The sequence below is a fragment of the Oncorhynchus nerka genome, unplaced genomic scaffold (genome assembly GCF_034236695.1).
Source record: "Oncorhynchus nerka isolate Pitt River unplaced genomic scaffold, Oner_Uvic_2.0 unplaced_scaffold_3311, whole genome shotgun sequence".
Classification (NCBI taxonomy): domain Eukaryota; kingdom Metazoa; phylum Chordata; class Actinopteri; order Salmoniformes; family Salmonidae; genus Oncorhynchus; species Oncorhynchus nerka.
In genome coordinates, this window is record NW_027037984.1 from 1 (window position 1) to 24466 (window position 24466).

At 39.6% G+C, this 24466-nt stretch overlaps 1 protein-coding gene across 1 annotated transcript; it reads right to left on the reverse strand.

The window, feature by feature from the left end:
* Positions 1-17152: 17152 nt before the first annotated feature.
* Positions 17153-24460, reverse strand: LOC115128089 (alpha-N-acetylgalactosaminide alpha-2,6-sialyltransferase 5-like). Its single transcript, XM_029657695.2, has 3 exons — positions 24314-24460; positions 18006-18113; positions 17153-17859 (listed from the first exon to the last, which is right to left on the reverse strand). Exons 1-3 carry the CDS (start codon positions 24454-24456, stop codon positions 17583-17585), a joined length of 528 nt encoding a protein of 175 aa, XP_029513555.2. The 5' UTR covers positions 24457-24460; the 3' UTR covers positions 17153-17582.
* Positions 24461-24466: the final 6 nt, after the last annotated feature.

The following is a 24466-nucleotide window of genomic DNA, read 5'->3' on the forward strand; positions in this document are numbered from 1 at the left end:
AGAACAGCACAGAACAGCACAGAACAGCACAGAACCAGAACAGCACAGAACAGCAGCAGAACAGAAGACAGAACAGCACAGAACAGAACAGAACAGCACAGAACAGCACAGAACAGCACAGAACCAGAACAGCACAGAACAGAACAGCAGACGAGAACAGTAACAGAACAGAACAGAACAGACTGAACAGCACAGAGAACAGCACAGAACAGAACAGAACAGAACCAGAACAGAACCAGAACAGCACAGAACAGAACAGCAGAACAGAACAGAACAGAACAGCATTTAGAACAGCACAGAACAGAACAGAACAGAACAGAACAGCACAGAACAGACAGAACAGCACAGAACCAGAACAGAACAGACAGAACCAGAACAGAACAGAACAGCAGAACAGCACAGAACAGAACAGCATCAGAACAGCACAGCACAGAACAGAACAGAACAGAACAGAACAGCACAGAACAGAACAGAACAGCACAGAACAGCACAGAACCAGAACAGCACAGAACCAGAACAGCAGAACAGCACAGAACCAGAACAGCACAGAACCAGAACAGAACAGAACAGAACAGAACAAACAGCACAGAACAGAACAGACAGAACAGAACAGATTAGAACAGCACAGAACCAGAACAGCACAGAACCAGAACAGCATTAGAACAGAACAGCACAGAACAGCACAGAACAGCAATAGACAGAACAGCACAGAACAGCACAGAACAGAACAGCACAGAACAGTACAGAACAGAACAGACAGAACAGCAGAACAGAACAGACAGAACAGAACAGAACCAGAACAGCACAGAACTAGAACAGCAACAGAACAGAACAGAACAGAACAGAACAGAACAGCACAGAACAGCACAGAACAGACAGACAGAACCAGAACAGCACAGAACCAGAACAGCACAGAACAGCACAGAACAGAATAGAACAGCACAGATCCAGAACAGCACAGAACCAGAACAGCAGCAGAACCAGAACAGCACAGAACAGAACAGCACAGAACAGAACCAGAACAGCACAGAACAGAACAGCACAGAACCAGAACAGCACAGAACAGAACAGAACAGAACAGAACCAGAACAGACACAGAACAGCACAGAACCAGAACAGCACAGAACCAGAACAGCACAGAACAGAACAGCACAGAACCAGAACAGCACAGAACAGAACAGCACAGAACCAGAACAGCACAGAACAGCAACAGAACAGAACAGACAGAACCAGAACAGCACAGAACAGCACAGAACAGCACAGAACCAGAACAGCACAGAACCAGAACAGCACAGAACAGAACAGCACAGAACCAGAACAGCACAGAACCAGAACAGAACAGAACAGAACAGCAGATCTAGAACAGCACAGAACCAGAACAGCACAGAACCAGAACAGCACAGAACCAGAACAGCACAGAACAGCACAGACAGAACAGAACCAGAACAGAACAGAACAGCACAGAACAGCACAGAACCAGAACAGCACAGAACAGAACAGCACAGAACAGAACAGCACAGAACAGCACAGAACCAGAACAGCACAGAACCAGAACAGCACAGAAACAGCACAGAACAGCACAGAACAGAACAGAACCAGAACAGCACAGAACAGCAGAACAGAACAGCACAGAACAGCACAGAACCAGAACAGCACAGAACCAGAACAGCACAGAACAGCACAGCAGAACAGAACAGCACAGAACAGAACAGCACAGAACAGAACAGACAGAACAGAAGCACAGAACCAGAACAGCACAGAACAGCACAGAACCAGAACAGCACAGAACTAAACAGCACAGAACAGAAACAGCACAGAACAGAACAGAACAGAACAGAACAGCACAGAACAGCAGAACAGCACAGAACAGCAGAACAGCACAGAACCAGAACAGCACAGAACAGCAACAGAACAGAACAGCACAGAAACAGCACAGAACAGCAGAACAGCACAGAACAGAACAGCACAGAACAGAACAGCACAGAACAGAACAGAACAGAACAGCAGCAGAACAGCTTAGAACAGCACAGAACAGCACAGAACAGCACAGAACCAGAACAGAACAGAACAGAACAGCACCAGAACAGCACAGAACCAGAACAGCACAGAACAGAACTAGAACAGCAGAACAGAACAGCACAGAACAGAACAGCACAGAACAGCACAGAACAGCACAGAACAGAACAGCACAGAACAGAACAGCACAGAACCAGAACAGCACAGAACCAGAACAGAAGACAGAACAGCACAGAACAGAACAGCACAGAACCAGAACAGCACAGAACCAGAACAGCAGCAGAACAGCACAGAACAGAACAGAACAGAACAGCAGAACAGCAGACAGAACAGCACAGAACAGCAGAACAGAACAGCACAGAACAGAACAGAACAGAACAGCACAGAACAGAACAGCACAGAACCAGAACAGCACAGAACAGAACAGCACAGAACCAGAACAGCATAGAACAGCACAGCACAGAACAGAACAGACAGAACAGCACAGAACAGCAGAACAGCACAGAACCAGAACAGCACAGAACAGCACAGAACCAGAACAGCACAGAACCAGAACAGCACAGAACCAGAACAGCACAGAACAGAACAGCACAGAACAGCAGAACAGCACAGAACCAGAACAGCACAGAACCAGAACAGCACAGAACAGCACAGAACAGAACAGCATTAGAACAGCAGCACAGAACCAGAACAGCACAGAAGAACAGCAGAACAGCACAGAACAACAGCACAGAACAGCAGAACAGCACAGAACAGAACAGCACAGAACAGCACAGAACAGAACAGCACAGAACAGCACAGAACAGCAGAACAGCACAGAAGCACAGAACAGAACAGAACAGAACAGCAACAGAACAGCAGAACAGAACACAGAACAGAACAGACTTAGAACAGAACAGCAGAACAGAACTAGAACAGCATTAGAACCAGAACAGCACAGAACAGAACAGCACAGAACAAAGCAGAACAGCACAGAACAGAACAGCACAGAACAGAACAGCACAGAACAGCAGCATTAGAACAGAACAGAAGAACAGCACAGAACCAGAACAGCACAGAGACCAGAACAGCACAGAACAGAACAGCACAGAACCAGAACAGCACAGAACCAGAACAGCACAGAACAGCAGAACAGCACAGAACAGCACAGAACCAGAACAGCACAGAACAGAACAGCACAGAACAGCAGAACAGAACAGAACAGAACAGAAGAACCAGAACAGCACAGAACAGAACAGCACAGAACAGAACAGCAGAACAGAACAGACAGAACAGAACAGAACAGCACAGAACAGCACAGAGCAACAGCACAGAACAGAACAGCAGAACAGAACAGAACAGCACAGAACAGCACAGAACCAGAACAGCACAGAACCAGAACAGCACAGAACCAGAACAGAACAGAAGAACAGCACAGAACCAGAAGCAGAACAGCACAGAACAGAACAGAACAGCACAGAACAGCAGAACAGCACAGAACCAGAACAGAACAGAACAGAACAGAACAGAACAGACAGAACAGCACAGACAGAACAGCACAGAACAGAACAGCACAGAACAGCAAGAACAGAACAGCAGAACCAGAACAGAACAGAACAGAACAGCACAGAAGAACAGCAGAACAGCACAGAACAGAACAACAGCACAGAACAGAACAGCACAGAACAGAACAGCACAGAACAGAACAGCACAGAACCAGAACAGCACAGAACTAGAACAGCACAGAACAGCAGAACAGCAACAGAACCAGAACAGCACAGACAGAACAGCACAGAACCAGAACAGCACAGAACCAGAACAGAACAGAACAGCACAGAACCAGAACAGCACAGAACAGCACACAGAACCAGAACAGCACAGAACAGCAGAACAGCACAGAACAGAACAGAACAGAACAGAACAGCACAGAACCAGAACAGAACAGAACAGAACAGAACAGAAGAACAGCACAGAACCAGAACAGCACAGAACCAGAACAGCACAGAACAGAACAGAACAGAACAGAACAGCACAGAACAGAACAGAACAGAACAGCACAGAACAGAACAGCACAGAACAGAACAGCACAGAACAGAACAGACAGAACAGCACAGAACAGAACAGAACCAGAACAGAACAGAACAGAACAGACACCAGAACAGCACAGAACCAGAACAGCACAGAACAGAACAGAACAGAACAGAACAGCACAGAACCAGAACAGCACAGAACAGAACAGAACAGAACAGCACAGAACCAGAACAGCACAGAACAGCAGAACAGAACAGAACCAGAACAGAACAGAACAGAACAGAGAACAGCACAGAACCAGAACAGCACAGAACAGCAGAACAGCAACAGAACAGAACAGTATTAACAGAACAGAACACAGAACCAGAACAGCACAGAACAGAGAACAGCACAGAACCAGAACAGAACAGAACAGAACAGCACAGAACAGCACAGAACAGCATCAGAACAGCACAGAACCAGAACAGCACAGAACAGCAGCAGAACAGCACAGAACAGCACAGAACAGAACACAGAACAGCAGAACAGCACAGAACAGCAGAACAGCACAGAACCAGAACAGCACAGAACAGAACAGCACAGAACAGAACAGCACAGAACAGCACAGAGAACAGCACAGAACAGAACAGCACAGAACAGCACAGAACAGAACAGCACAGAACAGAACAGAAGAACCAGAACAGCACAGAACCAGAACAGCACAGAACCAGAACAGCACAGAACAGAACAGAACAGCAACAGAACAGCACAGAACAGCACAGAACAGAACAGAACAGCACAGAACAGAACAGAACAGCACAGAAAGAACAGAACAGAACAGAACAGAACAGAACAGAACAGAAACAGCACAGAACCAGAACAGCAACAGAACAGCACAGAACCAGAACAGCACAGAACAGCACCAGAACAGAACAGAACAGAACAGAACAGAACAGAACAGAACAGAACAGAACAGCATTAGAACCAGAACAGCACAGAACCAGAACAGCACAGAACAGAACAGAACAGAACAGAACAGAAGAACAGCACAGAACAGCAGAACAGTACAGAACAGAACAGACAGAACCAGAACAGCATTAAGAACAGCAGAACAGCACAGAACCAGAACAGCACAGAACCAGAACAGCACAGAACCAGAACAGCACAGAACCAGAACAGCACAGAACAGCAAGAACAGACAGAACAGAACAGCACAGAACCAGAACAGCACAGAACAGCAACAGAACAGAACAGCACAGAACAGCACAGAACCAGAACAGCACAGAACCAGAACAGCACAGAACCAAACAGCACAGAACAGAACAGAACCAGAACAGCACAGAACAGAACAGAACCAGAACAGCACAGAACCAGAACAGCACAGAACAGAACAGAACAGAACAGAACAGCAGAGACTCCAGAACAGCACAGAACAGAACAGCACAGAACCAGAACAGCACAGAGCACAGAACAGAACAGCACAGAACCAGAACAGCACAGAACCAGAACAGCACAGAACAGTATAACCAGAACAGCACAGAACCAGAACAGCACAGAACAGAACAGCACAGAACCAGAACAGCACAGAACCAGAACAGCACAGAACCAGAACAGCACAGAACCAGAACAGCACAGAACCAGAACAGCACAGAACCAGAACAGCACAGAACAGCACAGAACAGCACAGAATGAACAGCACAGAACAGAACAGCACAGAACCAGAACAGCACAGAACCAGAACAGAGAACAGAACAGCACAGAACCAGAACAGCATTAGAAGAACAGCACAGAACACAGAACAGCACAGAACAGAACAGCACAGAACAGCAGAACAGAGACAGAACAGCACAGAACAGAACAGAACCAGAACAGCACAGAACCACAGAACAGCACAGAACAGCACAGAACAGAACAGCAATTAGAACAGAACAGCACAGAACCAGAACAGCACAGAACAGAACAGCACAGAACAGAACAGACAGAACAGCACAGAGAACAGCACAGAACAGCTTAGAACAGCACAGAACCAGAACAGCACAGAACAGAACAGAACAGAACAGCACAGATTAGAACAGAATAGAACAGAACAGAACAGAACAGAACAGAACAGAACAGAATTAGAATAGTATTAGAATTAGAATAGTATTAGAATAGAATAGTATTAGAATAGTATTAGAATTAGAACAGAATAGTATTAGAATTTAGAATAGAATTAGAATTAGAATAGTATTAGAACCAGAATAGTATTAGAACCAGAATAGTATTAGAATTAGAATAGTATTAGAACAGAATAGTACAGAATTAGAATAGTATTAGAATAGAACAGATTTAGAATTAGTATTAGAATAGTATTAGAATAGTATTAGAACAGTATTAGAACAGCAGAATAGTATTAGAATAGCATTAGATTAGAAGAACCAGTATTAGAATTAGAACAGTATTAGAATAGTATTAGAACAGAATAGATTAGAACAGAATAGTATTAGAATTAGAACAGTATTAGAACAGAGAATAGTATTAGAATTAGAACAGAACATTAGAACCAGAACAGCACAGAACCAGAATAGTATTAGAATTAGAATAGTATTAGAATTAGAACAGAACAGATTAGAATAGTATTAACAGAATAGTAAGAATTAGAACAGTAGAACAGAACAGAAGAACAGTATTAGAACAGAATAGTATTAGACAGAACAGTATTAGATTAGAATAGTATTAGAACCAGAATAGTAGCACAGAACCAGAACAGTACAGAATTAGAATAGTATTAGATTTAGAATAGTATTAGAACAGAATAGTATTAGATTTAGAATAGTATTAGAACAGAACAGAACAGAATTAGAACAGTATTAGAATTAGAACAGAATAGTAAGAACAGCATTAGAACCAGAACAGTACAGAACAGCACAGAACAGTATTAGAACCAGAACAGTATTAGAACCAGAACAGTATTAGAACCAGAACAGTATTAGAACAGAATAGAACAGAATAGCACAGAACCAGAATTAGCACAGAACAGTAGAATAGTATTAGAATTAGAACAGTATTAGAACAGCAGAATAGTATTAGAACAGAATAGCACAGAACCAGAATAGTATTAGAACAGAACAGAACAGAACAGTATTAGAACAGAATAGAATTAGAACAGTATTAGAATTAGAATAGTATTAGAACCAGAACAGAATAGAACAGAACAGTATTAGAACAGCAGAATAGTATTAGAACCAGAACAGACAGAACAGAATAGAATTAGATTTAGAATAGTAGAACAGTATTAGAACCAGAACAGTAGAAGAACAGAACAGAATTAGAATAGTATTAGAACAGCACAGAACCAGAATACAGAATTAGAATAGTATAGAATTAGAATAGTATTAGAACAGAATAGTATTAGAACCAGAATAGCATTAGAACAGTATTAGAATTAGAATAGTATTAGAATTAGAATAGTATTAGAATTAGAACAGTATTAGAATTAGAATAGTATTAGAACAGAATAGTATTAGAACAGCATTAGAACAGAATAGACAGAACAGTATTAGAACAGAATAGTATTAGAACAGAACAATAGATTAGAATTAGAATAGTATTAGAACAGAATAGATTAGAACCAGAACAGTACAGAATTAGAACAGTATTAGAATTAGAATAGCACAGAATAGTACAGAACAGAACAGAACAGCATTAGAATAGTATTAGAATAGAACAGTATTAGATTTAGAATAGTATTAGAATAGAATTAGAACAGAACAGAACAGTATTAGAATTAGAATAGAATTAGAACAGCAGAAACAGTATTAGAGAACAGTATTAGAACAGTATTAGAATTAGAACAGTATTAGAACAGAATAGTATTAGAATTAGAACAGTATTAGAATTAGAACAGCATTAGAACAGAATAGTATTAGAACAGAACAGCATTAGAATTAGAATAGTATTAGAGAATTTAGAATAGTATTAGAACCAGAACAGCATTAGAACAGAACAGTATTAGAATTAGAACAGCATTAGAACCAGAACAGTATTAGAATTAGAATAGTATTAGAACAGCATTAGAACAGAATAGTATTAGAATAGAACAGTATTAGAATTAGAACAGTATTAGAACCAGAATAGTATTAGAAACATTAGAGAACAGTATTAGAACAGTATTAGAATAGTAATAGTAGCACAGAATAGTATTAGAATAGAATTAGATTTAGAATAGTATTAGAATTAGAACAGCAATAGAACAGAATAGTATTAGAATAGTATTAGAATTAGAATAGTATTAGAACAGAATAGTATTAGAATTTAACAGTATTAGAATTAGAATAGTATTAGATTAGAATAGTATTAGAACCAGAACAGTATTAGAATAGAACAGAATAGTATTAGATTTAGAATAGTAGAACAGCACAGAACCAGAACAGCATTAGAATAGTATTAGAATAGTATTAGAATTAGAATAGTATTAGAACAGTATTAACAGAATAGTATTAGAACCAGAATAGTATTAGAACCAGAATAGTATTAGAACCAGAACAGATTAGAACAGCATTAGAATTAGAATAGTATTAGAACCAGAATAGTATTAGAATAGAATAGTATTAGAATAGTAGAACAGAATTAGAATAGTATTAGAATTAGAATAGTATTAGAATAGTTAGAACAGTATTAGAATTAGAATAGTATTAGAACAGAACAGAACAATATTAGAATTAGAACAGAATAGAACCAGAACAGAACAGATTAGAATAGATTAGAATAGTATTAGAACAGAACAGAATAGTATTAGAACAGAATAGAACAGCAGAACAGAACAGTATTAGAACAGTATTAGAATAGCATTAGAATTAGAACAGTATTAGAACCAGAACAGTATTAGAACAGTATTAGAATTAGAATAGTATTAGAACAGAATAGAATTAGAACAGTATTAGAATTAGAACAGCATTAGATTAGAATAGTATTAGAATTAGAATAGTATTAGAACAGCAGAATAGTATTAGAACCAGAACAGCATTAGAATAGAAGAATAGTATTAGAAATAGTATTAGAACAGCACAGAATAGAACAGAACAGAACCAGAACAGAATAGTAGAATTAGAATAGAATAGAACAGAATAGTATTAGAACAGAATAGCATTAGAATTAGAACAGTATTAGAACCAGAATAGTATTAGAATAGAACAGCATAGAACAGAACAGAACAGAACAGTATTAGAACAGCAATAGTATTAGAACAGAATAGTATTAGAACAGAACAGAATATTAGAATAGAATTAGATTAGAACAGAATAGAACAGAACAGAATAGTATTAGAAATAGTATTAGATTTAGAATAGTATTAGAACAGAACAGTATTAGAATTAGAATAGCATTAGAACCAGAACAGCACAGAATTAGAATAGTAGATTTAGAATAGTATTAGATTTAGAATAGTATTAGAATTAGAATAGTATTAGAATTAGAATAGTATTAGAATTAGAATAGTATTAGAATTAGAATAGTATTAGAATTAGAATAGTATTAGAATAGTATTAGAATAGTATTAGAATTAGAACCAGAATAGTATTAGAACAGAACAGTATTAGAACCAGAATAGTATTAGAATTAGAATAGTATTAGAATAGAATAGTATTAGAATTAGAACAGTATTAGAACAGTATTAGAACAGTATTAGAATTAGAATAGCATTAGAATTAGAATAGTATTAGAATTAGAACAGTATTAGAACCAGAACAGAATAGAACAGTATTAGAATAGTATTAGAATAGTAATAGTATTAGAGAATAGTATTAGAATTAGAATAGTATTAGAATTAGAATAGTATTAGATTTAGAATAGTATTAGAATTAGAATAGTATTAGAATAGTAGAATAGATTAGAATTAGTATTAGAATAGTATTAGAATAGTATTAGAATAGTATTAGAATAGTATTAGAATTAGAATAGTATTAGAATTAGAATAGTATTAGAATTAGAATAGTATTAGATTTAGAATAGTATTAGAATTAGAATAGTATTAGAATTAGAATAGTATTAGAATAGAATAGTAGAACTAGAATAACAGTATTAGATTTAGAATAGTATTAGAATAGTATTAGAATAGTATTAGAATAGTATTAGAATTAGAATAGTATTAGAATTAGAATAGTATTAGAATAGAATAGAATTAGAATAGTATTAGAATTAGAATAGTATTAGAATAGTATTAGAATTAGAATAGTATTAGAATTAGAATAGTATTAGAATTAGAATAGTATTAGAATTAGAATAGTATTAGAATTAGAATAGTATTAGAATAGTAGCAGAATAGTATTAGAATTTAGAATAGTATTTTAGAATAATAGATTTAGAATAGTATTAGAATTAGAATAGTATTAGAACAGAGAATAGAATAGCATTAGAATAGTATTAGAATTAGAATAGTATTAGAACAGCAGAATAGTATTAGAACAATAGTATTAGAATTAGAATAGTATTAGAATAGTATTAGAATAGCAGATTTAGAATAGTATTTAGAATAGTATTAGAATTAGAATAGTATTAGAATTAGAATAGTATTAGAATTAGAATAGTATTAGAATTAGAATAGTATTAGAATAGTATTTAGAATAGTATTAGAATTAGAATAGTATTAGAATTAGAATAGTATTAGAATAGTATTAGAAGAATAGTATTAGAATTAGAATAGTATTAGATTAGAATAGTATTAGAATTAGAATAGTATTAGAATAGTATTAGAATTAGAATAGTATTAGAATTAGAATAGTATTAGAATAGTATTAGAATAGAATAGTATAGAATTAGAATAGTATTAGAATTAGAATAGTATTAGATTTAGAATAGTATTAGAATAGTAGAATAGTATTAGAATAGTATTAGAATAGTATTAGAATAGTATTAGAATTAGAATAGTATTAGAATTAGAATAGTATTAGAATTAGAATAGTATTAGAATAGTATTAGAATAGTAATAGTATTAGAATAGTATTAGAATTAGAATAGTATTAGAATTAGAATAGTATTAGAATAGTATTAGAATTAGAATAGTATTAGAATAGTATTAGAATTAGAATAGTATTAGAGTATTAGATTTAGAATAGTATTAGAATTAGAATAGTATTAGAAGAATAGTATTAGAATAGTATTAGAATAGTATTAGAATAGTATTAGATTTAGAATAGTATTAGAATTTAGAATAGTTAGAATTAGAATAGTATTAGTATTAGAATTAGAATAGTATTAGAATTAGAATAGTATTAGAATAGTATTAGAATTAGAATAGTATTAGAATTAGAATAGTATTAGAATTAGAATAGTATTAGAATAGTTTAGAATAGTATTAGAATTAGAATAGTATTAGAATTAGAATAGTATTAGAATTAGAATAGTATTAGAATTAGAATAGTATTAGAATTAGAATAGTATTAGAATTAGAATAGTATTAGAATAGTATTAGAATTAGAATAGTATTAGAATTAGAATAGTATTAGAATAGTATTAGATTTAGAATAGTATTAGAATAGAATAGTTTAGAATTAGAATAGTATTAGAATTAGAATAGTATATCCACATAACCTGAAACGCGCTCAGCAAGGAAGAAGCTACTGCTCCAAAACCGCCATAAATAAGCCAGACTCCGGTTTGCAACTGCACATGGGGACAAAGATTGTACATTTTCTGAGAAATGTCCTCTGGCCTGATGAAACAAAATTAGAACTGTTTGGCCATAATGACCATCGTTATGTTTGGAGGAAAAAGGGGGAGGCTTGCAAGCCGAAGAACACCATCCCAACCATGAAGCACGGGGGTGGCAGCATCATGTTGTGGGGGTGGCAGCATCATGTTGTGTGGATGCTTTGCTGCAGGAGGGACTGGTGCACTTCACAAAATAGATGGCATCATAAGGGTGGAAAATTATGTGGATATATTGAAGCAACATCTCAAGACATCAGTTAAAGCATGGTCGCAAATGGGTCTTCCAAATGGACAATGACCCCAAGCATACTTTCAAAGTTGTAGCAAAATGGCTTAAGGACAACAAAGTCAAGGTATTGGAGTGGCCATCACAAAGCCCTGACCTCTGGATAATCTGTGGGCAGAACTGAAAAAGTGTGTGTGAGCAAGGAGGCCTACAAACCTGACTCAGTTACACCAGCTCTGTCAGGAGGAAAGGGGCAAAATTCACCCAATTCACCCACACCATCCAAAATGTAATTGAAACACACCATGCTGAAAAGGATATGTAAATGTAAATGTAGTCCATTTTTAAATTCAGGCTGTAACACAAGAAAAAGTCAAGGGATGTCAATTGCAGTACCTTTGGTCAAAATAAGTGCACTAAATATGAACTGGTTTGACATTTGGGACACAGCCTTGAAGAAGTCCTTACCCCTCAGTCAGGCCCAAACTCCATCTGTTCATTCAACACCAGACTCCTACTCCATCTTCTCATTCAACACCAGACTCCTACTCCATCTTCTCATTCAACACCAGACTCCTACTCCATCTTCTCATTCAACACCAGACTCCTACTCCATCTTCTCATTCAACACCAGACTCCTACTCCGTCAACACCAGACTCTACTCTCATTCAACACCAGACTCCTACTCCGTCTTCTCATTCAACACCAGACTCCTACTCCGTCTTCTCATTCAACACCAGACTCCTACTCCATCTTCTCATTCAACACCAGACTCCTACTCCATCTTCTCATTCAACACCAGACTCCTACTCCATCTTCTCATTCAACACCAGACTCCTCCTCCGTCTTCTCATTCAACACCAGACTCCTCCTCTGTCTTCTCATTCAACACCAGACTCTTCTCATTCAACACCAGACTCCTACTCCATCTTCTCATTCAACACCAGACTCCTCCCATCCACTCATTCAACACCAGACTCTTCTCATTCAACACCAGACTCCTCCTCCGTCTTCTCATTCAACACCAGACTCCTACTCCATCTTCTCATTCAACACCAGACTCCTCCTCTGTCTTCTCATTCAACACCAGACTCCTCCTCTGTCTTCTCATTCAACACCAGACTCCTACTCCATCTTCTCATTCAACACCAGACTCCTCCTCACCAGACTTCTCCATTCAACACCAGACTCCTACTCCATCTTCTCATTCAACACCAGACTCCTACTCCATCCACTCATTCAACACCAGACTCCTACTCCATCTTCCTCATTCAACACCAGACTCCTACTCCAGTCTTCTCATTCAACACCAGACTCCTCCTCCATCTTCTCATTCAACACCAGACTCCTACTCCATCTTCTCATTCAACACCAGACTCCTCCTCTTCTCATTCAACACCAGACTCTCCTCTGTCTTCTCATTCAACACCAGACTCCTACTCCATCTTCCTCCGTCTTCTCATTCAACACCAGACTCCTACTCCATCTTCTCATTCAACACCAGACTCCTACTCCATCTTCTCATTCAACACCAGACTCCTACTCCATCTTCTCATTCAACACCAGACTCCTACTCCATCTTCTCATTCAACACCAGACTCCGATTCCATCTTCTCATTCAACACCAGACTCCTAACACACCTCTCCATTCCAAATGGCACCCAATTCACCCTTCACAGTGCATTACTATTGACCAGTACCCATAAGGCTTTTGGGATGCAGCCCTCTTTTATTTATTTTGATTTAACTGGAGCCTTTTTATCCTGGCTGATAATGAAAGTTTCTCCGTTTCTTTGTGTGTGTTTTCTTATTTGAACAGTGTCCTTGAGTGACTTTCAGTTGACGTACAGTGCCTTCGAGAGAGAGATGTGCCACATAGATATTCTGTATAGAAGGAGGCTAACTCGTACATTTTCAATAAAAATACTTTCTGTACAGATAAGCATTATATTGTTAGATTGTAGGAGTAACCTGGGCCTGAAACAGTCTTCCTCACCTTAAGTTCAACTGTCGGAGTTGGAGCGTCGGTGCCCACTGTTTTCACATCAATATCACACCAAACCTTCACCACACCAAACCTTCACCACACCAAACTTTCACCACACCAAACCTTCACAAAGGTTTCTAAACTTTATTAGGATAATATCAAAAGTAAGTCAAGCTGTCGTTTAAAAAAATACAAGCAGGATTATTGTATTACAGAAAACACAACAGTTGGAACTCAATTTGACCCCCCAAAAATGTCCCAACAGAATGTAACACTTACAAACTGGTTAAAAACAACATTTTTGAACAGGCTAAATTGCAGCAATTACCAAGAAAGGCCTACCATACCCATCAAATGACAGCAATAGGCTAGTGATATTTATTTTCTAACAGGTCTATTTTGAACCTATCTTAAACTACTTATGGAGCACACAATTAAAAAGATTGAATTTAAAATTAGCCAACAAAAATCTCTCAACCGAATGAAAGAAAACACATTTGGAATATTTCAAGGACTGGTTTGGATGAATAAATAAACCTAGAATAATAACAAAACAAATTATTACAAATAAGACAAAAGAAAGAAAGAAAAGTTCCCAAATTGCATCCTACCTGAACATTTTCCACTGGTGGCACTTCGTTTTTCAGTTTTGGTCGCAACCAAAAATTTTTTGCGGCACCACGGAAAAGAAAAAAAATGTGTAGGCCTATCATCTTATAAAGTAATTCACTTTATTAAAAAGTGTAATGACTACTGAGAAGGTATTGAATAAATCAATTGTTTCATCATCTTCTCATGTTGTGATTCAACATATTTTAATGTGCAACCTAATCCCGTGATTATCATGCATAGACAATTATGCTATTGTTATATTTTACTGTTAAAGTAGGGCTCCAGAATTGTCATTTTTTTTTGTTTGTTGAATAGAGATACATTTGCCTGCATCTTTATGTGCTATAATATCATAGGCTAATTTACCACCTGAGTAAGTGTAAACTCAATACATTAGCTAGCTCTGAAGATAACAGCCACTACTAATAGCTGGTTATTAATCTAACAGGACATTTAATGTCCCAAAAAGTTGTAGCCAATGAGAGCTATGCACTCGCAATGGCCAATACCCATTGAGCTCAAGATTGATCGTTGCAATCAACAGTAGTCCAAGGCTCGCCTCTCTATCGCTTTCTCTCTCCCCTCAGCATCAGCCCCGGACAATTGTATTTATCGCTTTTTCATTTATTTCATTGTCCAAAGGCCGGCAATTACCAGCTAACGGAAACCCTGGAGTGTTAGTGAGGCAGTGTTATGCGTTTATTTTTAGATTTGGGCTCCAAGGGTGTCCTCTCTGACCTATTTCTCTCTATCTGGACAACTGTGTGTGTGTGTGTGTGTGTGAGTGTGTGTGTTTGTATTTGGTTTTACTATCCTTGTGGGGACCAGAAGTCCTCACAATAGTACTAAAACAAGGACCATTTTGACAGGTGGGGGACATTTCACTGGTCCCCACAAGGAAAAAGGCTATTTTAGGCTTAGTGGTTAGGTTTGGGATAAGGTTAGGTTAAAGTTTAGTTTAGGGGTTAGGGAAAATAGGATTTTGAATTGGAATCAATTGTTTTCCAGAAGACACCAGAATGTCCCGACAAGACACCAGAATGTCCTGACAAGACACCAGAATGTCCCGACAAGACACCAGAATGTCCTGACAAGACACCAGAATGTCCTGACAAGACACCAGAATGTCCCCGACAAGACACCAGAATGTCCCTGACAAGACACCAGAATGTCCTGACAAGACACCAGAATGTCCCGACAAGACACCAGAATGTCCTGACAAGACACCAGAATGTCCCCGACAAGACTCCAGAATGTCCCCGACAAGACACCAGAATGTCCTGACAAGACACCAGAATGTCCTGACAAGACACCAGAATGTCCCCGACAAGACACCAGAATGTCCTGACAAGGACAAGGTAAGAAAACCAAGTCAGGACCTTTTAAAACTTTACTTTAGGGATTGCAGGTCGTTTTGAATATGGGTTACATGGAGAAAATTGGACCACTCTGAAATGAAAATGGATGGCCCTCCCTTCAGTAAAATATATTTCACCTAAACCCTCCCTGAACACTTGAAAACAAGTGACCCCCCCCTATACCCCTATACCCCTAATAATCATTTAAATATAAAGTGGATAGTAGAGAAACATTTAACTTCACTTCTTGGACAGACCAGAGCCTTAGATACAGTGGGGCAAAAAAAAGTATTTAGTCAGCCACCAATTGTGCAAGTTCTCCCACTTAAAAAGATGAGAGAGGCCTGTAATTTTCACCATATGTACACTTCAACTATGACAGACAAAATGAGAAAAAAAATCCAGAAAATCACATTGTAGGATTTTTAATGAATTTATTTGCAAATTATGGTGGAAAATAAGTATGCCTACTAGATCGAAGCGTTCCTTCCAACCCGGTCAAAGTGATGTCATTTGGAAATTCTGCACAGAAAATCTTTCTCATTTTTATTTTGTTATTGCATTTTCTCCCCGGTCTCTAAAGGTCTTCTCGCCATGACAGAAGCAGAGATGACAGAAGTGTTCATTCTATCGATGTACAACATTATTCTGGTGAACCATGGTTGATTTAGTCTTCTACGGCAACATGACAGACGAGAAGCTACATGTATCTAACTATAGACAAGTTGACTAACAAAATTCAAAGCAGAAACGCATCGAAATCAGGCTAAAACAATACTGTGCCTCTTGTCAAAAACATCCACAGTCCCTGACTGTAGCCTACTGTACATTTTCTATGTTAGGGGTTAGGGGTTAGGGTGCGGCCTCACATTTTCACTTCATCACATCTAGTCTGGCGGTTGCTGACCCGTGCACCACTAGTGGTCGGTAACCCTTACGGCCATCCAGTACGCTCAAACTAGTTGTGGTTAGTAGCCTATGGACCAGCCTATTGGTCCTTCCAGTTGTCCATGACGGCCTAGAGGAGGACGGTCGATCCTCAGTGAAGGACGTTTTGCAGTCATTATTCTACAGTTGTCCATGACGTTCCTCAGTGAAGGACGTTTGGTCATTATTCTACAGTTGTCCATGATTGGTCCTTGAAGGACGTTTTGCAGTCATTATTCTACAGTTGTCCATGACGGCCTAGAGGAGGACGGTCGATCCTCAGTGAAGAACGTTTTGCAGTCATTATTCTACAGTTGTCCATGACGGCCTAGAGGAGGACGGTTTCCTCAGTGAAGGACGTTTTGCAGTCATTATTCTACAGTTGTCCATGACGGCCTAGAGGAGGACGGTCGATCCTCAGTGAAGGACGTTTTGCAGTCATTATTCTACAGTTGTCCATGACGGCCTAGAGGAGGACGGTCGATCCTCAGTGAAGGACGTTTTGCAGTCATTATTCTACAGTTGTCCATGACGGCCTAGAGGAGGACGGTCGATCCTCAGTGAAGGACGTTTTGCAGTCATTATTCTACAGTTGTCCATGACGGCCTAGAGGAGGACGGTCGATCCTCAGTGAAGGACCATGTGCAGTCAGTATCCTACTGTATGGACCATTCAGTTGGACTTTGGACCGTCTCATGTGGTCTTGTCCATCACCATCTCCAGCTCAGTCCTCAGTCCCGTTTGAGTTACAGCTTTTCCACAGATGCCCAGCATTCACTGTCACCATCCAACTTCCATTTCTGGTCGCCAGTCACGTTTGCTGACCGAGACCGCCTCCCCCTGCGTGCGGTTAGCGGAGGCCAGCGGCGGGGGCTCCCAGTCAGGCTGGTAGAAGTGGATGTTGAAGGTCCGAGCCCAGCTGGCGAAGACCCTCTTCTCCGTGATAAAGCGGTGATGGCTGCCCCTGCGGCCTCGCTCATGGCTGATGTACATGGCACACTCCTCTGGACCGAGGGGCTCGTAGTAGTGGTAAGGGACAGATGGGGGCTGGGGCTCTCTGAGAGGGGGACAGGATTACAGAAGAGATTATTTGACAAAGATATCAGAGAGACGGAGACTGGGAGACGGAGACTGGGAGACGGAGAAAGGGAGAGATTGAGAGAGACAGAGAGAGAATGAGTTAGATCAGGGTAGAGATCTCACCTGCAGTGGTCTGGAGCCACCATGCCATAGACATTGATCCGGTCACACAGCTCCAGAGCTATGGTCATAGTGAACCAACCAGTACTCAACCACGAGTTGGAGATACGCCTGGGAGGGGAGGGAGAGAGATGGGAGGGAGAGATAGGGGGAGGGAGATAAGGGGGATGAAGGGAGGGAGAGAGAGAGAGAGGGAGGGAGATGGGAGGGAGAGATGGGAGGGAGGAGAGAGCGATGGGGGGAGAGATAGGGAGGGAGGGAGAGAGAAGGGAGGGGGAGATATAGGGAGGGAGGGAGAGAGAGGAGGGGAGAAGGAGGGGAGAGGGAGGGAAGTGGGGGGGAAGGAGGGAGGGAGGGAGAGAGGGGGAGAGAGGGGGGAGAGAAGGGGGAGGAGGAGGGAGGGGGGAGAGAGGGAAGGAGAGGGGGAGGGAGGGGGAGAGAGAGAGGAGGGAGGGGGAGGGGAGGGAGAGATAGGGAGGGAGGGGGAGGGAGGGAGGGACGGGGAGAGAGAGGGTAGGGGAGAGAGGGGGAGCAAAGAGAGGAGGGAGAGGTGGAAATAGGTGAGATAAGATATCTGATCAACTGTTTTAAAAGTGATCAGTAACTACCATGTCCATCAGTATATATATATCAGTATATATATATATATCAGTATATATATATCAGTCTATATGTGTACAATAAAGATGTATTAAAATGGGCAGATAAATAATAATGATTTCGCAGCTTCATGTCAATAGGAATCCATTCCACATGTCAATAGGAATCCATTCCACATGTCAATCTAGTCAATAGGAATCCATTCCATTCATGTCAATAGGAATCTATTCCACATGTCAATAGGAATCTATTCCACATGTCAATAGGAATCTATTCCACATGTCAATAGGAATCTATTCCACATGTCAATAGGAATCTATTCCACATGTCAATAGGAATCTATTCCACATGTCAATAGGAATCTATTCCACATGTCAATAGGAATCTATTCCACATGTCAATAGGAATCCATTCCACATGTCAATAGGAATCCATTCCACATGTCAATAGGAATCTATTCCACATGTCAATAGGAATCTATTCCACATGTCAATAGGAATCCATTCCACATGTCAATAGGAATCCATTCCACATGTCAATAGGAATCTATTCCACATGTCAATAGGAATCTATTCCACATGTCAATAGGAATCCATTCCACATGTCAATAGGAATCTATTCCACATGTCAATAGGAATCCATTCCACATGTCAATAGGAATCCATTCCACATGTCAATAGGAATCCATTCCACATGTCAATAGGAATCTATTCCACATGTCAATAGGAATCCATTCCACATGTCAATAGGAATCTATTCCACATGTCAATAGGAATCCATTCCACATGTCAATAGGAATCCATTCCACATGTCAATAGGAATCCATTCCACATGTCAATAGGAATCTATTCCACATGTCAATAGGAATCTATTCCACATGTCAATAGGAATCCATTCCACATGTCAATAGGAATCCATTCCACATGTCAATAGGAATCCATTCCACATGTCAATAGGAATCCATTCCACATGTCAATAGGAATCTATTCCACATGTCAATAGGAATCCATTCCACATGTCAATAGGAATCTATTCCACATGTCAATAGGAATCCATTATGCGTGTCAATAGGAATCTATTCCGCATGTCAATAGGAATCTATTCCACATGTCAATAGGAATCCATTCCACATGTCAATAGGAATCTATTCCACATGTCAATAGGAATCCATTCCGCGTGTCAATAGGAATCTATTCCGCATGTCAATAGGAATCTATTCCGCATGTCAATAGGAATCTATTCCACATGTCAATAGGAATCCATTCCACATGTCAATAGGAATCTATTCCACATGTCAATAGGACAGTCTAATAATCCAGTTGCTGAACAGAAGGTACCAGGGTTACACAGGGTTGCTTTCTCTTAATCAGATTATATGGAAACACCTTATAGCACATACCAACACCAGGCTTGAAGTACTACCTTTCAAACAACTCCACCCTAGGCTGAATAATTATCTATCAGTTTCTGTCTTGCAACCTAATGACCATGAGCTTTATGACAGTCTAGTTTAATGTGTGGTGAGGTATTGGGGTATTTCAGAAATAACTATGCACCATGGCGATGTTTTAGAATTTTCACGCCGGGAGAGTTCAACCAATGACGTCATTGATTGATTGAACCTGCTGTCCGATCAAAATATTTGTGGGGTCATGTTTTGTATCAATTATTATGGTCTCCATCATTCTTAAATGCACTTCAATCAGTGTAGATGAAGGAGAGGAGACCAGTTAAAGAAGGATTTTTAAGCCTTGAGACAATTGAGACATGGATTGTGTATGTGTGCCATCCAGAGGGTGAATGGACAAGACTAAAGGTTTAACTGCCTTTGAACGGAGTATGGTAGTTGGTGACAGGCTCACCGGTTTGAGTGTGTCAAGAACTGCAACGCTGCTGGGTTTTTCACGCTCAACAGTTTGCCTTGTGTATCAAGGATAGTCCAGCACCCAAAGGACATCCAACCAACTTGATATGACTTTGGGAAGCATTGGAGTCAAGATGGGCCAGCATCCCTGTGGAATGCTTTCGACACCTTGTAGAGTCTGTGCCCTGACGAATTGAGGCTGTTCTGAGGGTGTACAGGGGGTGCAACTCATTATTAGAAATATATTTATTTCTCCTCGTATAATATAATATTTGAAACGTTGTTATTCTGTTGATGCTTTTTACTTTTAATGTCAGATTTTTTTCACTTGCTTTGGCACTTGTAAACACATTTCCCATGTCAATAAAATCCCTTTGAATATATTTGAATTGAGAGAGTCAGAGAGAGGCACAGAGTGAGGAGAAAGAGACAGAGAGAGAGAGGCACAGAGAGAGGAGAAAGAGACAGAGAGTGAGACAGCCTGGTGTGCCTGGTTTCATTTTGTATCAATTGGCAAGGGATTCAAGGAGTAAGTGGTAGATTGAGACTAAGAGCAATGATTGTAGACATACTGTCTGAGGCAGAGGAAGGAAGAGGAAGGCAGAGGAAGTGCTCTACTAAATCCGTCAACAAGGCCATTTGAATTGGCCTGTGAAACAAAAATATGCCAAAATATTGCAGACATCGATCACTATATTTGATTTATATTTAACTTCTGTAAAGATCGAATCAGAGCTGGGCGAAAGATGTGAACTTGCTGTGGACCACTAGGACTGGCCCGTCCCTGTTGTCCAATATAGTAGCTACATATATATATATATATATATACATATACTAGCTAGTCTACACGTGTCTTTCTATATGTTTAACTAGGCTATCCTTATCTATAATGACGGCACACTGGGGAACAGTGGGTTAACTGCCTTGTTCAGGGCAAGAATGACATATTTTTACCTTGTCAGCTCAAGGATTCGATCATAGCAACCTTTCGGTTACTGGACCAATGCTCTAACCACTAGGCTACCTGCCGCTCCGTCTTTGATCAATAATATAGTAGTCTAGTTTGTGTCATGACTGTCCTGTGAGGATCAGATCAGACTGGTGGGGTGGTGACAGTAACCAGGCCTCTCTCTCCCACAGAGGGGGAGCTGCTGGATGGTCGACTGTTCACACCCTGTCGTAAATTACAAGAGAGGGAGATTTTTTCTCTTCACCCTCCAGTATTGGCTAAAATAATGTCCCTTTGTCTCCAGAGAGTTTTGCCCGCCCAAAAAGTTGATAATTGAACAATAATTCTAACATATAGAATGGGGGGGAATGGTCAGTGGGAAACAAATGTCATATTGTTTTTCATTTTGTGATGTCATTAAAAGCTGTATGGATGAAATATTGCAACTTGGAAAGGATACCCCCTTTTATCTATCAAGTTTCCATCCAATACATTGTGCATACAATATGAGAAATGATGACATTATTTTTGTTAAGATGGGACTATGATTTTAGGAGTCGTAAGATATAACTTCTAATCATGTCCTTTGCACATTAAGTAGCCACGCTCAGAGTGAGGTCAGAGAGCATGTCGGTCTGATGGAACCGTCCTTTTCGACCAGAATGCTTAAAAAAGGACTGGCTAAGAATGAACATACTAGACCAGAACATTGCCAAGTTGCAGCTGTGCGTGTAAAGTGGTCTGAATCCTGAACAATCAACACGAGGTGCAGGCGAGAAGCTCACTTCCCAGACAATCACTGGTTGATTAGCTGCCCTAAGTCAGATATTGAGAAAAGCACGATCGAAGTGGGACCATCATACTACACTGCAAACCATCCCATCCTACTATGAGTCTCAAATCACAGTATGCTTCTAATCTCATCACCGAGGGGAACCGTTGACACGGCTGGCTAACCATCACCCTAGGAGCATCGTCCAGAGTGAAAAGACGGAAAAGTGGGGTCCCCCCCTTTTGGACACCAGAGCCGTACAAGCGTGCCGCTGGTTGCTAATGGTTACGCTGCAGTCCTCGCTGCCCAGCGCCAACAGGTTCTGAGAACTCCAACAGCCACAGGTGATACGCTTAGTGTGCTTTCCTGTGTGTGTGTGTGTGTGTGTGTGTGTGAGTGACAGACCAACATTCTTCCGAAGGAGGGCTAGTTTCGACAGAGAAACGGCGAACGGCATTCAGACGTAAATACATTCATGATTTCTTATTCCAAACGGGCGGCGGTTCGTGTAAGTCGCTCTGGATAAGAGCGTCTGCTAAATGACTTAAATGTAAAATGTAAATGTGTGCAAAGAATATGATTAATTTGAGGACAGTCCTAGAATGTATAAACGATAAGTATCCTTTCTTATCTCTCCTCCCCAACTCTCTTCATTTGTTGTGTTTAAGCCGCCATTTTTTGTCAGTCCACTAGGGACATTTCTTCTCATGTATTAAGTGTGTATGTTATCCTGTTTTCTCATTTTAGTTAGCTAGTAAATAAATAATTAAACCAATCGGTGCAGTAATCATGAGTAAGGCTGGGGTTTTTGCAGATGCATGAGGTTACGACTGTTCGGAAGGATGATGTGATAAGAGGCAATGATTAATAAGATTGTTTATCAATGTAATAGATATTTTATAGAGTAATTCAGTAGATGTAATAGGTACCTTATAGAGTGTAATTCAGGAGATGTAATAGATACCTAATAGAGTGTAATCCAGGAGATGTAATAGATACCTTATAGAGTGTAATTCAGGAGATGTAATAGATACCTTATAGAGTTTAATTCAGGAGATGTAATAGATACCTAATAGAGTTTAATTCAGGAGATGTAATAGATACCTTATAGAGTTTAATTCAGGAGATGTAATAGATACCTTATAGAGTGTAATTCAGGAGATGTAATAGATACCTTATAGAGTTTAAAACTTCTTCGGGATAGGGGGCAGTATTTGGATGACTGACGTGCCCAAAGTAAACTGCCTGTTACTCAGGCCCAGAAGCTAGGATATGCATATAATTGGTAGATTTAGATAATTTTAGAAACTTTAGAGTGTTTTCTATGTCTGTGAGTATAACAGAACTGATATGTCAGGCGAAACCCTGAGGACAAACTATCCCAAAAATGTTTGTTTTCAACTTACCGCTATTTTCAATGTGTTGCACCTGCCAGGTTGAAATATGTTTGTCATGCATTTATATATGCGGGGCGCTGTCCTCAGATAATCGCATGGTTTGCTTTCACCGTAAAGCCTTTTTGAAATCTGACACGGCGGCTGGATTAACAAGAAGTTAAACTTTCTTTAAATGTGTAACACTTGTATGTTTTATGAATTCTTATTATGAGTATTTCTGTTTTTGGATTTGGCGCACTACAATTTCACTGGATGTTGTCAAATAAATCCCGTTAACGAGATTGGAGCAGGAAGGGGTCTCTACTAGGAAGTGAATTCGGGAGATGGTAACTCTTTAATCAAACTCTTCTGTGGTGCCCCAAATTCCTAATAAGTTAATTGGTACATCATAGTTAATGGATTAAATAAATAACAGTCACCAGATTAATGAAAGTAAAGTCACAACACCAGCCTGCTCACATGTCTTTGATCTACAATAAAGTAGTCTAGCTAGCCTGCTCACATGTCTTTGATCTACAATAAAGTAGTTTAGCTAGCCTGCTCACATGTATTTGATCTACAATAAAGTAGTCTAGCTAGCCTGCTCACATGTTTTTGAGCTATAAATATATTAGTCTTGAATTGGTAGGATCAGGAGTGTTAGTGCCCGTCTACAGTAAAGTAGTATAGATTTATTTAGCTCAACTCACTTTTCCAACTACAGTACTCTAGCATGTAGGTTTAACTGACCTGTCCTTGCCCGTCTCCCTCTTGAAGAGTTCGTCAGACTGCAACATCTTCTGCCAGGAGATCATGTAGACCTTTAGTTTGGGCAGCACCTGGTTCATCAACCGCAGGTTGTTGTAGACCAGACCCTTCCCATCCCGCCGCATGTAATTACTG

Bases quoted from the DNA above. Each gene is read 5' to 3' on its own strand.
- LOC115128089 (XM_029657695.2), bottom strand. From the start codon at position 24,456: ATGCGGCGGGATGGGAAGGGTCTGGTCTACAACAACCTGCGGTTGATG. The intron at 18,114-24,313 runs GTCAGTTAAACC...CTCCCCTCCCAG, and splicing joins AGGGAGACGGGCAAGGACAG to GCGTATCTCCAACTCGTGGT. The intron at 17,860-18,005 runs GTGAGATCTCTA...TCCCCCTCTCAG, and splicing joins GTGGCTCCAGACCACTGCAG to AGAGCCCCAGCCCCCATCTG.